The following is a 15,450-nucleotide window of genomic DNA, read 5'->3' as shown; positions in this document are numbered from 1 at the left end:
TACCAATCTCATTAACTTTCACCAACCTTTATTTATGTCTACCAACGTTTAATTTATGTGGGAAGATTATATTAAAGAGTAGTTACATTACTATTCATGTTAAATTTTCGTTTTTATTGAACTAAAGTTTGATTAATTGATGTTGCATTTTTTAGAAAGGCCTTCTAGTAGTGTACTAATTTTGTTATAAACTATGATTTGCTCATTTGGTAAGATAATATAAGAATGGAGAATGTTTTGATAGTTTCACAATTTATGGAGTTTTTATGTCTATAAGAAAAAATACAACTCAAAATATCAATTGTATGTCCAAACATGATTTGAAACCATGTTTCAAACTATGGTTTCAAACCATGTCCAAACGGGGCCTTAATGTGTAACTTCTTCGGAGTTACCTTATAATCTCAATATAAATTTTTTATTTGGGCCCACTCACACCTGTTGTGTTTGATTTAAGCATATGCTGTTTATTTTTTTTGGTTTTAAATTTGTTTGTATTATTTTACAAGTCATAGTGATCAAGCCAAAAAGTTTCACTAAGAAAAATTTAACATAAACAATGAAGCGAAAAAAGTTCAACATCTATAATACATTCATAAATTGATTCAATTTTTTATGTGCAATGTAATTATTCGATGGAAGGTATTCAGATATACCTATCTTTGCAACTCGTGACAGATCTACAAACCAATGTATGGGTTCACGGCGGCTCAATAACAATTGTTCAACTTCTATATACATATATTGAAAAACTTATCACATACATATAAATATTTAGATTTGAACTCAGTTATTATTTAATTTGAGCTTATTGTAGAAATTCATAAACAACAAATCCTAAATTGGCCTCCACTTGCGACCCTCACTTTGCATTTTGTTAGTCAGTTTCAAATATACTTGGTGATGATAAATAATTCTAAAACTTCTTATTTTGGTCTTAGCCACATGATGTCACCATATATACTTGTTAAAACTGTAAAAAAAATATTCAAACTCTTTATACTACTAACATATTCTAACATATCTATAATAATCATACTACTTTCTCAATTTATGTGATATAATTTTTTTTTATCTGTCCCAAAAAGAATCATACATTTCTTTACCATATACTTGTTAAAACTATAAATTTCAAACTCTTTACAACATATTATAACATATCTATAAATCATACTACCTCTGTCTCACTTTATGTGATACACTTTTCTTTTTGGTTTGTCCCAAAAAGAATGATATATTTTTATATTTAGAAATAATTTAACTTAAAACTTCCCTTTTTACTCTTAATAAAAATTTTACAACCACACAAATATCCAACCTTGCACCATTTTTTACATCAATCCTATTTTGGTGTAATATTTGATATTTTGGAGCTCCAACCTTGCACCATTTCTTACACCATTTTGGGGCGTGAATAGTGTTGCACCAAATTTGGCGTAACACTATTCATCAACACCATTACTATTCATCAATATTTTATTATATAACGCTTTTAATTTAACATATTATAAATTTTAATTTTTTCATTTAGGTCCCTAATATACCTAATTATTCTTTATGTAATATCTTTCTACTATTAATTTTACATCTTAATTTTGGAGTGTAATTTTATAAATTAATTTTCGTATACATTATTTTTATATAAAATTGTAGGTTAATTTTATTATAAGTTATAATTGTATAAACAAATATAACCATCACAAAAATGAAAAGTGAAAATATAAAATATAATATGTTGTTAATAAATAACACAATGTTCAATAACACAATAATTTAGAATTGAAAATACATTAAAATTATAACACAAATTTCAATAACACAATGTTCAATAACATAATAATGTTCAATACATTAAAATTGAAAATACATTAAATAACATAATAATTTAAAAATTATAACAATAATTTAGTACTTTGATAGGTTGTTTTCAAATCCACCGATATCATTAAAATATTGAGTGTATGGGGCAGAGGGTTGTTATGGTTGTGGCTGTTGAAATTGTTGATTTTTTTATGCATTATTCGTTTTTGTTCTTGTCGAATAAATTCACAAATATTTGGATCATCAATAGAATCTAAATTCGGCAATAAATGTTGAATGTGCATTTGGAGTTTTGCAATTATTGCAGGACCGTCACGTTTTTGGAGAAAAGAAGTGCTACATGATATATTAACTACATATATTATGCTGCACAACATGATAATTTAGGATATTCAAGATGCTTGGGAAGGTCTAACTCCAACAGTAGAAATGTTAGTACACGAAAACTACTTATTTGAACAATTTTTAGCTCGACACAAGAAAATTAAGAACAAAGATGCTCATTTTACACTTCGTAATGCCTTAATAGAGCATTTATGGGAGCAACATACTAATCGTGCAAGTTGAATATTTATGTAGAAATTAAAATAAATTTTACCATAATGTAATATTTCTTTAATTATATTTTATCAATGATTTCACTTTTATTTGAATTATCCATTAATATGTATAACGTATAATATTTGCTTAAAAATTTATATTATTTCAAAATTTATGGTATAAAATAATTTTATATTAAATGATTATATAACAAAGGAATATGAATTACATAGGATAAATATGTAAAAAAAAAAAGAAAGGATTTGTTTTATGAAATAAAAAAATAAAATTTAAATAAAAGAAAATAATAATATAGAATAGAGAGAAGAATATAAAAGGAATATTCTTTTTTGGTGTAGAAAATAGTGTAATGGGTTGTAGTTAATTTTCATCATTTTGATGTAAAAAATGGTATACAAGGTTGGAGATGTGTTTAGATTACAAGTTTCAAAAGTTTTTCTTTCTTTTTTAAACTCTATGCCTAATCAAATTATATTATATAAATTAGGACGGAGGGAGTAAATTTTAAATATTTCGTGTCGACGGTATGAGATGGAATAATACCTGTCTACCGACTTACCACTTGGCTAGAGGTGATATTTTCCCCACCAAGCATTTGCATGTTCGAATACGTGGCGTGTGTGTGTGAAATATGACAGGACAGTGATGTGAAAATTTGAAGCCAAGTTCGATTTCCTTCCACACCAAGTTTCAACGAGCATATAATACAGGCATACGGTATATGATATGAAAAATCCAATTATGTCCATTCAAGAAGCTTCTTGACAAAGAAAACAAACATATAACATTTCAACATTTCATACCCATAACTTCAAATGCAAATTTGACAACAAACTTGTTTATCCTAAAAAGAAAACGTAAAATTTATTTAATGATTTAAATAATATGTGATTTGATTTTGTTATAAGCAGTGGCTAATTAGAATGATAATAGACAAATTGATTGACTAAAAAAAATTAAATATAAAGCAAAGCTTGAATGATCCTAGAAGCAAATCCTTTGATAGGTTTCTCCGATTGACTATAAAGCACTTAAACTTTCTAGAACAAGTATACAAATCCGGAGCAAAAGAGCAACTTAAAAGAATAAATGTGAACAATAAAGCTTGTAAGAATAGTGTCTAATCAATGTTATTCGATGATGCTTCGTTTGGGCTGTTAAGCTTCTTTTATAGTACAAATACAAGGATCCTTTAATTAGTAATTAAATCCTAATAATTTAATAATAATGAATTAATATTGCCTTTAATACTGAATCATAACGCTTCCTTCAGATCCGATCTAACGTTATTTTGCTATTAATCATTTGGTGTGACTTTCCCTTGTAACTCGACTCCGGATGCAACCAGGGCCTTTTGCTCGTATTAAATGCTGCAACTGAAACGTTTCATCTTCCTCAGCCACGTATCCCAATACTGTTTCGACACATGCCAAGCTGTATTTTGCCACGTATACCAAACTCTCTTACAACATTACACACTACTACCATCAACTTTACTAGGTTCCACAAGAAACTCTCGTAAGAAAAATACAACCTTAAAACATTTGAAGTTTTTTAAAAAAAAAAATTAAAAAAAAAATGTAACACCCCGTATCAAGGTTAGACTTATATCATTAGAGTTTTGGCAGAGAATTTGAAAGTTTGTGCGTTTTGCGAAAATGGTCAACAGGCCTACTTCGAGCACCCATAACCCCTTGATTTATTGAGAATTTGAGAAAACTTAAAACATAAAAGTTGTAGAACTTTGAAATATCTTTCCAACGGTATCTTTTGAAGCTCAAATGAAGCTCTGTGCTAAGAGTTATACCTGTTTTGCTAACGCTGGTTGGAGCAAAATTTTCAGATTTTGGGTTACGTTTTGAGCCTTTTCCTACTCGAATTGGGACTCCTTATTTTGTTATTTTCTGAACTAAAAATGTCCCTACTACCTCCATATCTAAAGAACCTATGCACTCCAATCCTTCAAGAACCGCAAGAATTTCATTCTTGCTATCAAGAAACCTTCAAGAGTTGGTTTGACAATCTTGTTTCTTGAGGTTTCCTCTAAGGTAAATCATTCAATCAAGAACCTCTGAATTATACAAGGTTACATAGTTTCTAAACACTAGAATAAATCCATCCACCCCGGTACCTATAAAATCAAGAGTTGTAAAGAGTTAGAGAAACCCCTAGTATTTTTCTGTTGACTTTCACTCCGACCATCCATATTTAATTGGTATTTCTCGGTAATCTAACCGTTGGATCAAGCCCAAATTTTAAAAGAGTGTTTATAACACATAAGTCTAAAATATGAACAGTGGAGATTGGATTTGGTGGTCCGGAGCAGTACCCTTTGAGCCACGAATAGTAGCTACGAAAATCAGTGAAAATCCTCTCAAGATTTCCAAATTCAAAGCTTTTGGAATTCTTCTTCAAAGATTCAGACTTTTTTTCAAGTTTTGGAGCGATTAAGGTATGTAGAGTTACTATCTACGTGTGGGAACATTATTGTTCTTCCCCACGCCTCATAATCCATAAATTATGATTCTCTGCGAAAACTAGGGTTTCTATACCATGCTCATGATAACCCTAGGTCTATTTCCATGATTATATTATGTATGAATTGTTATAGTTCCATCATTGAGTTCTTAATATTTCTTTATGATTATTAAGAATCTATCCCTAATATATGAAAAACCCATATATCTCATTCCATGGGTTCATGCATGCTAGTTTATGATATATTATGCTATTTTCAAGAAAATACTATACATGTTTTACAAGTTCATGGAAGCAAGCTTTAATTCATGATATCTATGTACAAGCAAGTTATATTCATGAAAACCATGAGCGGCAAGTGCCACTTATTTTACATGTTCATGTTTTTGGGATTTGCTTAGTTAACCGAGAAGGCTCAAATAGCCTGAAACTACATAGCTACTATAGGATAAGGGTTGTCAGCAAGGAGGCAACACATTCATTATGCAGTTTAGATCCTTACATGCTTATTATTACTTAAATCTCATATTCCTGGCAAGATATGAGTGTTCTGCTGGTAGGACGCAAGTACCAGATCATGTTGTCGGTTATACTATAGCACTCCCCATGTTACAAGCAGTTATATATACATGTATTTCCATTGATTTACTGTTTTCAGACTTTATTTATATGTATTCATGCTCATGTTCATGTCCAGGTTTTCAGTTTCACTTCTTATCATGTTATTCCATGTCCTATGTTATTTCTTTCAGTTGCTTTACATACCAGTACATTCAATGTGCTGACGTCCCCTTTCTATTGCCCGGGGGACTGCATTTCACGATGCAGGTATTGATTGACAGGACAGCAGATTTGCTCGTTAGGACATTGCTCGTATCAGCTTTTGGTGAGCCCCATCTCATTCGGGGTTGTGTTTTTACTTCTATTTATTTCAGCTATGCATTTAAGGTATGCCGAGGGCCTTGTCCCGGTGAATAGTTTAGCAGACAGATTCGTGTCAGAGGTTTCATAGACTAGTCAGTTGTCATGTTCAGTTGAGTTGGCCTTAATGGCTACATTACCATAATTTCGCATTCATGATATAATAATAATAATAATAATAATAATAATAATAATAATATTTTCAGACTTATGATTATTGAACTTCATGTTTTCACAATTCATGCATGTTTACTTTATATTCCGCATCAGTTCATGTCTCATGTAGACTCAGCAAGTCATGTGGTTCGCTCGGTCACATGCAGCAAGACACCGGTGCCGTGTTACGCCCAGGCCATGGTTCGGGGCGTGACAAAAAAACATTTAAAGTTTACCTTAAAACAACACACCTTTTTTACAAACTACTACTCATTGTTTATATTATAGATCTTTTGTAACCATATTTACTGCTTATATTCCAAAAATATGATTTGATGCACCGTTATTTTGAGGGATTTCCTTTTTACTTAACAAAATTGGTTCAGACCAAATTTTTCTTCTTCTTTTTTGAAGCTTTAAGTGAAAAAAGTGAAATAATATATAACCAAACAAGAAGATTGAAAAAACAAACAAGATTATGTCCAAACGGATGCGAAGTATGTAAAATTCCAAGAAAATTCACGCAAAAGAAGAAAACAAATAAGATTTCAACATTTCATACACATAAATTCAAATGCCAAATTGAGAACACTCTCCTACACCACATATTTGGACTATTACTATCAACTTTACAAAGTTCAAGAAGAAAAGGACACTGCTGAGAAAAATACAACTTAAGCATTTGGAATCAAAGCAACACTCTCTTTTTCTGTCAGCTCTTACCCCTTACCAGCGCACTGAGCAAGTTTGAATATATCGGAAATTAACGTAAGCGCACTGAGCAACCCGCTCATTATGCAATAGATTGAATCATAATAGATCAAAAGTTAAGGTAAACACACTGAGCAACCCGCTCATTATGCAATAGATCGAAAATTAAAATAAGCCTTGTACGGCGAGCTTTGACAGAAAAGACTCTATTTTACGAGATTACTTTTCATTCTCTTTTTAACAAAATTACTTTTCATTGTTTATACTGCAGATTGTACACTTTCCTTTTACCATTTTTGCTGGCTGCTCTTCCAAAGATTGATTTGATCCATCATTTCTTGAGGATATTTTTTTACTTGAAAAATCCGTTCAGATTAGTGTTTCCTCCTCTCAACTTTGGAGTGAAAAGTCGAAATAATATATGATCAAAGAAAAAAAAAATTATGTCCAAACGGGACCTAAGTAGGTAAAATTTCAAGAAACTTCATGCCAAAGAAACAACCAAATAACATTCAACATCTCATCCATAAAATTCAAATGCAAAATTGACGACAAACTCTTACAAGAGCACACACACCACTATTATCAACTTTACAAGGTTCTAGAAGAACAACCTTAAACATTTGGAACGAAAACAAACAACACTCTTTTTTACAATACAACTTTTCATGATTGTTTACATTGGTAGAAGATCCTTTTTTATTAAAAACATATTTACTGATATGATTATTTTCCAAAGATAGATTTGATCCACCAAAATCCTTTGTCCTTTGGGGCCTCTTCACCTGGTGGAGGATCAGATTGAGGTGTCTTGTGAAGTTTGCTCACATCATACCCTACTTCTTTAGCCTTCTCAATAAGTTGGTTGTATATCTCTTCATCAAGATGTGTTTGCCTACATAATATCTGCCAACCAAGAACATTTTGTTATAAGCATAATACAAGATGGTTGAATTTATACATCACGGAGTAAGAAACTTTTTTTTTTTTTTTTAAAAGAGTCAACTGAAATATATTTACAAGTAAGCCTCCTACAAATGTGAAATTTATAGTCTTAAAAAATCACCTACTACAACAGGTAAATGTGTCACGTAAGGTGTAAAAGTTCTCGTCACCGATGGTGTATATACCTTCAAACTTAGAAGAATTTAACTAATGAATTTAAGTTCTACCCACCGGGTAACAAATGTTTACACTTATTTGATAACCATTAATGGATAGTCTCTTAAAATTTCACTAATAGTATAAAAAAATCTATAGATCCTTAATGAATTAAATGGTTTATAAGATAAAAATAATACCCAACATACCACCATATAATAATGTTATTAGGTAATTTTTTTCCACAAGCCTAAAACAGAGTTGATCAATACCTATGCCAAGCGGCTAAGTCTAGACGGAGTTTCCTATACTTGAACTCTATCGGGAGTTACTAATTAAAACAGAGTTAACCGATATCTATGCTAGTGTGAGTTCGCAGGTATCCATACCTTGTTTGTGTGTGTGGAGGTGGGGGTTAAGTTGGCAAAACATTTATCAAATGCTATAGATATGCCTAGTCTCAAAACTGAACTAACTCCAGCACATACTGATAGTGTCCTCATGCAATGTAAAAAAAAAAATAATAAGGAAAAAACCCTTAATGCTCCTATAAACAATCATTTCACACCACAAGAAAATTTATATTTGGCAACAAATTTTTTTTAATTGACATAGATTGATTATTGTTTCAAAAAGTACTTTTAGCAACATAAAAAAATATTTTGTTGCATGAATTTTTCCCAACCGCTGTTATTGTAACAACATGCAACAATTTTTTTTTTTGTTAGCCAAAAATACTATTTGCAACAATAATCAATACTATAGCAACAAAATTAAATTTTTTGGCAACAAAAAAATCATTTGCCAATAATAAAACTAAATTATTGTCAAATATAAAAAAAATTGTTGCGATTTCTATACTTTCTTGTAGTGTTATATAAGCAAAAGAAATTATATAACACTCAAACCACATCCAAAATATTCATATTCAACCATGCTATTTTTAGAATGTTAAAAAAACAAATTAATGAACTTACCCAAAGAGACTTCTTACTAGGCTGACCAACCAAAACATATTGATAACCATCATCAATATAAAGAACCCAATAATCAGCAGTAACTGGAATTATTGGTAAGAATGGAGGAACATAAAATTTCACTTTGAGTTTTGCTTCATCACTTTTAGGATCAGCTATATAAGCACTGCCTTCAATTGAAGCTCTTTTTCCATTAGTCCATGTTTCATTTAATACATGTACTGTCCCATCTGGGTTTAAAGTGTAAGTGGCCCTAGTGTTCTCTCCATTTTTGGGCTGAGTTATTGATGGAAATGAAGCAATTTCATACCATCTCCCCATGTATTTTTCAATATCCAAATTCTTCACTACTTCCATTTCTTTTGTGGTCATTTTTGCAAATACTCAGACAAAGTAACTTTTTTTTTTCTTCAAGATTTTGAGGGTTGGAGTAAAGGTTTTTTTGTTTTGTTTTTTGGATTGGTTTCTTGATAAGGTTCAGTGGGGTGAGAATATATAAAGGTGATATTGAGATATTTGTGGATATACAAGTGGGCTATCTGAGGACCTTATAATAATGGATTTTTGCAGGCCTGTCATGTATAATAAAAATAAGTATTAATTTTTACTTATTTAATTTAAAATTAAGGAAATAATTTATTATTTTGTATCTATTTTTCTCTTATTATTAATTTGAATTGAAAATTTAGTGGATGAATAACTTTTAAAGTATGTTTGATTGATTTCAATCATTAGATGATTTAATAATAATTAAGAGTGATATATTATGTCATTCTATTTACGGCCCTGCGCTAAGTTAAGTAAAAATGAACGAAGAATATGTTTTTGCATGTTATTGAAAAAATGGTAGCTTCTAGAATTGTGTATTCTGATACATGGGGCGGTTAACTTGTTTTCAAAAGGGAAATTCATAATTTTAGTCCCTCAAACAAATTCTTATTTCGTTCCCTGTGATATTTTGCTACGCATTTTAGTCTTAGATCCACTCTTCATAAATTTCAAGAATTAAATACCATATTAGCAAATCATTTAACAACTTATATGTTATATTAAATTTACATAATTACTCTATATTCGAGAGCATTATAGTTTAATAATATTCAAATCTAGAGTGCTTCCTATACAATTATTTAAGGTTAAAAGTGCTTAATTATATATTATGAGAACCAAAATTTAAAATTTATTAATAACTGATCAGAAATGAAGAATTATATCATCTCTTTTCAAAAATTAATTTTAGTAGTACTTTTTAACCGAAGGAATGACATTCTCTGCTATTAGGAAGGGTTACATATCTCTTCCCAATTTTATGTGATATTCTTTTATATCAATCTATCAAAAAGGTAAAGATTTTATATATAAGAATAGTTTAATTTTAGGAATAACTACATGACATAACTAACTCTACAACATATTTATATTTAGTACCTATAGTTTAAAATAATTACATCCCATAGTTATAATAATATGTTAAATACAACTTATAGCTATATATCGGAGTGAAACAAGGGATTAAAGAAGAAGAGAGGCTAGACTATATTAGTAAAATACAACTTACAGCTATATATATATATACACACACACACACAAAGTAAAATACCCAATCATCACATTATTCACTTCCAACCTAACCCTCCCATCTCTGTCTCTCCCATCTTCCCCCACTGCTCTGCCGCCGGCCACCATGAAACCAACGGGTTATTTGAGGACTCAGATTTGCATTATTTGAACAAAGCTAAAGAGAAGAGTGACGCCGCCATGAAGATATTTTCCCCTTCCTTATTGATTCGAATTTCTTTAGGTTTCTTTTCTGCTATCCACATGTCACGTATCCGCTATATTGGGATTATGACGTTTTGCAATTTCCGTTGTGCAGTTCCTTCTCCGGTGAACTTGACGGTTAGATCCGGTCAGATCTTGGCCGAATCTGACCGGATATACATCAGATCTTCACCGTCGACAAATGTTGCTTTGCCGGAATCTGGTATACGTCAGATTCGGTATACCTCAGATCCGGTCAGATGTTGCTTTGCCGGAATCTGGCCGACGGCGGCTTTTCCGATCAGATTTCTAAAAAATCGTGTTTCTTTTTTAGTGTATTCATTAATTTTTTAGCATACAATTCAGTGTATTCATTAATTTTTTTAGCATACAATTTAGTGTTGAGTGTATTTTATTTCTTGTATTATGTATTTGAGTGTATTTGTTAATGGGAAAAGGGCCTGATTTACCCCTCTACTTTGGAAAAAGGTTCATATTTACCCCTCGTTATACTATCAGGCCATTTATACCCCTACCGTTACAATAGTTGAAATATTTGCCCCTATTTTTAACGGAGGGGTAAATATGAACCTTTTCCAAAGTAGAGGGGTAAATCAGGCCCTAAAAAATAAAACACCCTAAAGTTTTCAAATAAAACTTACTTCGGGTACCTTTTCAACCCCTAAAATGACTATCCGAACGTCTACATATCCTTGATGTATTGAGCCTACATTATTGTACGCAGAAAAAATATCAGGTTCTATATAAAATATTGACGTTTCGGAGTCTTGACACACCACTAATCATTGGTCAAAGTATGAAAAAAAAACTAAATTTTTTCAACCAAAACTTACTTCGGGTACCTTTTCAACCCCTAAAATGACGATCCGAACGTCTACGAATCCTTGATGTATTGAGCCTACATTATTGTACGCAGAAAAAAATATCAGGTTCTATATAAAATATTGACGTTTCGGAGTCTTGACACACCACTAATCACTGGTCAAAGTATGAATAAAAAACAAAAATTGGCCAACTTTATTTTTTGCAACACTTAGTGTTATTTTTCATACTTTGACTAATAATTAGTCGTGTGTCAAGGCTCCGAAATGTCAATATTTTATATAGTACCTGATATTTTTTTCTGCGTACAATAATGTAGGCTCAATACATCAAGGATTCGTAGACGTTCGGATCGTCATTTTAGGGGTTGAAAAGGTACCCGAAGTAAGTTTTGGTTGAAAAAATTTAGTTTTTTTTTTCATACTTTGACCAATGATTAGTGGTGTGTCAAGACTCCGAAACGTCAATATTTTATATAGAACCTGATATTTTTTCTGCGTACAATAATGTAGGCTCAATACATCAAGGATATGTAGACGTTCGGATAGTCATTTTAGGGGTTGAAAAGGTACCCGAAGTAAGTTTTATTTGGAAACTTTAGGGTGTTTTATTTTTTAGGGCCTGATTTACCCCTCTACTTTGGAAAAGGTTCATATTTACCCCTCCGTTAAAAATAGGGGCAAATATTTCAACTATTGTAACGGTAGGGGTATAAATGGCCTGATAGTATAACGAGGGGTAAATATGAACCTTTTTCCAAAGTAGAGGGGTAAATCAGGCCCGTTTCCCTTTGTTAATTTTATTTCTTGTATACAAACATTGAATTTTGAAGTGTATATATATGAATAGAGTGAATTTTATTTCTTTGTATTCAGTTTTTGAGTGTATTCGTTAACTTTTTTAGTGCATGATTCTGTGTTTTGTATACAACCGATTAAATATAATAAAGTGAATACAATGTAAAAGTAGCTACAATGAATATAATTGAGTTTGAATACATTTAAATTGAATACAAAATTCAGCAAATTTTAATGACTGTATTCATGAATACAGCGACGCGAATACAATAAGTAATAAGTGCTAAGTTTTACTATATATTTGCTACGTGATGTAAATTGATAAAATGTAGCTAAAAAGCAAAAATAAGGCTTTCAAGTTAGTCATTTATGATTTTTTTTTAATTTTAACACTTCAATCTTATCCTTGATAAGACTTATGATCACACAAATATCTATAACTTATGTTAGACCATACGTTTCATAATCTTCTTAAACACTATGTAAAAACAAACACGGTTACATAAGTTGAGATGAAAGGAATACAAACTTAAACTTTCACAGATAAACTCAAACATTGGGGGAGTTACATTTAAACGAAAGAGTAGAAAAGTAATTATGATGAAAGTGAGTATTAAGAATTAAGACATAAAGATCTGAGTAATTAATAACCTCATTGAAACATTCCATAATTAAGACATTTGCTGTGGATAATTTCAATGAGGTTAGTACTAATTAGTCATAGATGATCTTGACGTCTAATTGCTGAAATAAAGCTCATTGAAAAAAATTCTCTATGATCAAGACATTTGCTGTGCCCAACACATAATGGCCTGTAAATTCACTCAGTATAACACATAATGGCCTGTAAATTCACTCAGTATAACACATAATGGTGATCACACAGCAAGACTTGAAGTACACTTTATTACTATCAACTTTACAAGGTACCAAAACAAAAGGACACTCCTAAAAATACAACCTTAAAAACATAGGGAATTTAAAATAACAAACTCTTTTTTCACAAAACTAACTTTTCATTATTGGTTTTTTTTTTTGTATAACCATATTTAGTGATTGATTATTTTCCAAAGATAGATTTGATCCACCAAAATCCTTTGGTGTCATTTGGGACATTTTCACTCTGTGGTGGATGATCAGATTGAGGTGTCCTGTGGAGTCTGCTCACATCATACCCTACTTCTTTTGCCTTCTCAACAAGTTGATTGTATATCTCTTCATCCATATGTGCTTTCCTACATAATATCTGTCCACAAGCAAATGTCAACATTGTTAAGCATAATTTGAAGGAATTAATTAACAAATGAAGGTAATTACAGGCAACTCCCTCGATAAAAATCAATTGATAATCTGATAATAATAACTTGCTAACACAGGTTAGGAATTTACAAAATTAAAATAAACCATTTAAATTGTTAGTGTATATAACTTAATTGGAGTGACGGAGCCCAAATTTGAAGTTTATGGATCCTGAACTCTCCAACCAAACCTATAGCTCGATTTAATGATTGAATTTGTAGTTAAATATTTATTGTATATAATAAATTTATTAATTAGAATATAGGGTCTAATAAAAAACTACTACTTATTACATTTGTCCGAACCAAGAGATAATACACTGGCTACGACTCCGTTCACAAGTTATGCATCTACGGTATAGAAATATTTCCACAATCTGAGTCAATTAATTAGTACTAGTTAAGTGTGAGTTTCTCTTGATAAAAATGCATTAATAATCCGTAAAAATGACACTAATTCACTACTAATGCATATAAGTCAAATCCTTCCTACAATTGCTCAACAGCACGAACAATTTCGCAGAGAAGAGACAATAATAAGTGAAAATGTAGACACACATGAAAAAGCTTAATTTTGCCAATACACTAAGGGGTCGTCCGGTGGTGGAACAAGTTATCCCAAAACTAATTATCTTATCCGGGATTGTTATTCCATGATTGTTATTCCACTCATCCGAGATTAGTTATATCGCGATGTTATACCAACTAAAAATGAGATAAACGCATGTCAAACTCAAATTTAATTCCAGAATCAATTATCCCACCTTATCCCTTATACCTAAAGGAGCCCTAAGCAAGGATGGTATCTAAATCTATATTCATTGCATACAGCTTACCAAATCAAAAAAAAAAAAAAAAAAAGGAGAAGGACTTCTCATATAAGCAAAATCAATTCCTAAAAGCAAGCAGCACTATCTTATATTGAAACTCATCCAAATTAAGTTTCACATGAAATAGCAAAAACCATGCCATTTTTAAAATGTTAAAAGCAAATGATGACACCATTAGAAACAGAGGTCTCCACCGAGATTCGGCGGAAAATCTATGTTAGAAATATAATTTTTTCATCTAATTCCCACCGAACTAATTCAAAAAAACACATTATGGAAAGCATGTTCTCATTGAAATATTGAAAAATTTTCTAATTTTTTCGTGTCAAAACATTACTATTTTTTTCTTTTGTCACCGATTCAATAGCCTTAGAACATTTTTCAATGAAAAATTTCAGTGAGAAATAGTGATTTTTTAATAGCGCGAAAGAACTTACCCAAAGATATTTCTTACTAGGCTGACCAACCAAAACATATTGATAATCATCATCAATATAAAGAACCCAATAATCTCCAATAACTGGAATAATTGGCAAGAATGGAGGAACATAAAATTTCACTTTAAGTTTTGCTTCATCACTTTTAGGATCAGCTTTATAAGCAGTGCCTTCAATTGAGACTCTTTTTCCATCACTCCAAGTCTCATTTAATACATGCACTGTCCCATCTTCTTTTAAAGTGTAAGTGGCCCTAGTGTTCTCTCCATCTTTGGGCTGAAAAAATGATGGGAATGAGGCAATTTCGTACCATCTCCCCATGTATCTTTTAATATCCAAACCCCTCACTACTTCCATTTCTTTTGTGGCAATTTTTGCAAAATTTCAAAGAGAGTAACTTTTTCTTTTTCAAGATTTTGAGGGTGGGAGTAAAGGTGGTTTTTTTTTTTTTTTTTTTTTTTTTTGGATTGGTTTCTTGATATGGTTTAGCGGGATGAGATATATTTATAAAGGTAATATTGTGCAAATGTGAGATATTTGTGGATATACACGTGGGCTATTTGAGCCCTTACAAGTGTAATAGTCAATTTTTGCAGGTACTACCGACTACAATTTTTACCTGTATAATAAAAATAGATATCAATTTCTACTTGTTTAATTTGAAAAATCAGGAAATAATTTATTATTTTATATCTATTTTTCTCTTATTATTAATTATTCAATTGGAAACGTCAATGAATTGTTAATGAATACATAAC

At 30.9% G+C, this 15,450-nt stretch overlaps 2 protein-coding genes across 2 annotated transcripts; both read right to left on the bottom strand.

The window, feature by feature from the left end:
• Positions 1–7,154: 7,154 nt before the first annotated feature.
• Positions 7,155–9,206, bottom strand: LOC132603014 (temperature-induced lipocalin-1-like). Its single transcript, XM_060315863.1, has 2 exons — positions 8,727–9,206; positions 7,155–7,554 (listed from the first exon to the last, which is right to left on the bottom strand). Exons 1-2 carry the CDS (start codon positions 9,096–9,098, stop codon positions 7,375–7,377), a joined length of 552 nt encoding a protein of 183 aa, XP_060171846.1. The 5' UTR covers positions 9,099–9,206; the 3' UTR covers positions 7,155–7,374.
• A 3,809-nt stretch (positions 9,207–13,015) lies between these two features.
• Positions 13,016–15,160, bottom strand: LOC132603013 (temperature-induced lipocalin-1-like). Its single transcript, XM_060315862.1, has 2 exons — positions 14,693–15,160; positions 13,016–13,373 (listed from the first exon to the last, which is right to left on the bottom strand). Exons 1-2 carry the CDS (start codon positions 15,047–15,049, stop codon positions 13,188–13,190), a joined length of 543 nt encoding a protein of 180 aa, XP_060171845.1. The 5' UTR covers positions 15,050–15,160; the 3' UTR covers positions 13,016–13,187.
• Between the last annotated feature and the right edge of the window lie 290 nt (positions 15,161–15,450).

This window comes from Lycium barbarum, chromosome 7 (assembly GCF_019175385.1).
Source record: "Lycium barbarum isolate Lr01 chromosome 7, ASM1917538v2, whole genome shotgun sequence".
NCBI lineage: Eukaryota > Viridiplantae > Streptophyta > Magnoliopsida > Solanales > Solanaceae > Lycium > Lycium barbarum.
The sequence above is the reverse complement of the archived record's forward strand: the minus strand, read 5'-3'. Positions and strand labels throughout refer to the sequence as shown.

Excerpts from the sequence above, each read along its gene's own strand:
- LOC132603013 (XM_060315862.1), bottom strand. The coding sequence starts at position 15,049 with ATGGAAGTAGTGAGGGGTTTGGATATTAAAAGATACATGGGGAGATGG. Across the intron at positions 13,374-14,692 it reads CTAGTAAGAAATATCTTTGG|ATATTATGTAGGAAAGCACA; the intron begins GTAAGTTCTTTC and ends GCTTGTGGACAG.
- LOC132603014 (XM_060315863.1), bottom strand. The coding sequence starts at position 9,098 with ATGACCACAAAAGAAATGGAAGTAGTGAAGAATTTGGATATTGAAAAA. Across the intron at positions 7,555-8,726 it reads CTAGTAAGAAGTCTCTTTGG|ATATTATGTAGGCAAACACA; the intron begins GTAAGTTCATTA and ends CTTGGTTGGCAG.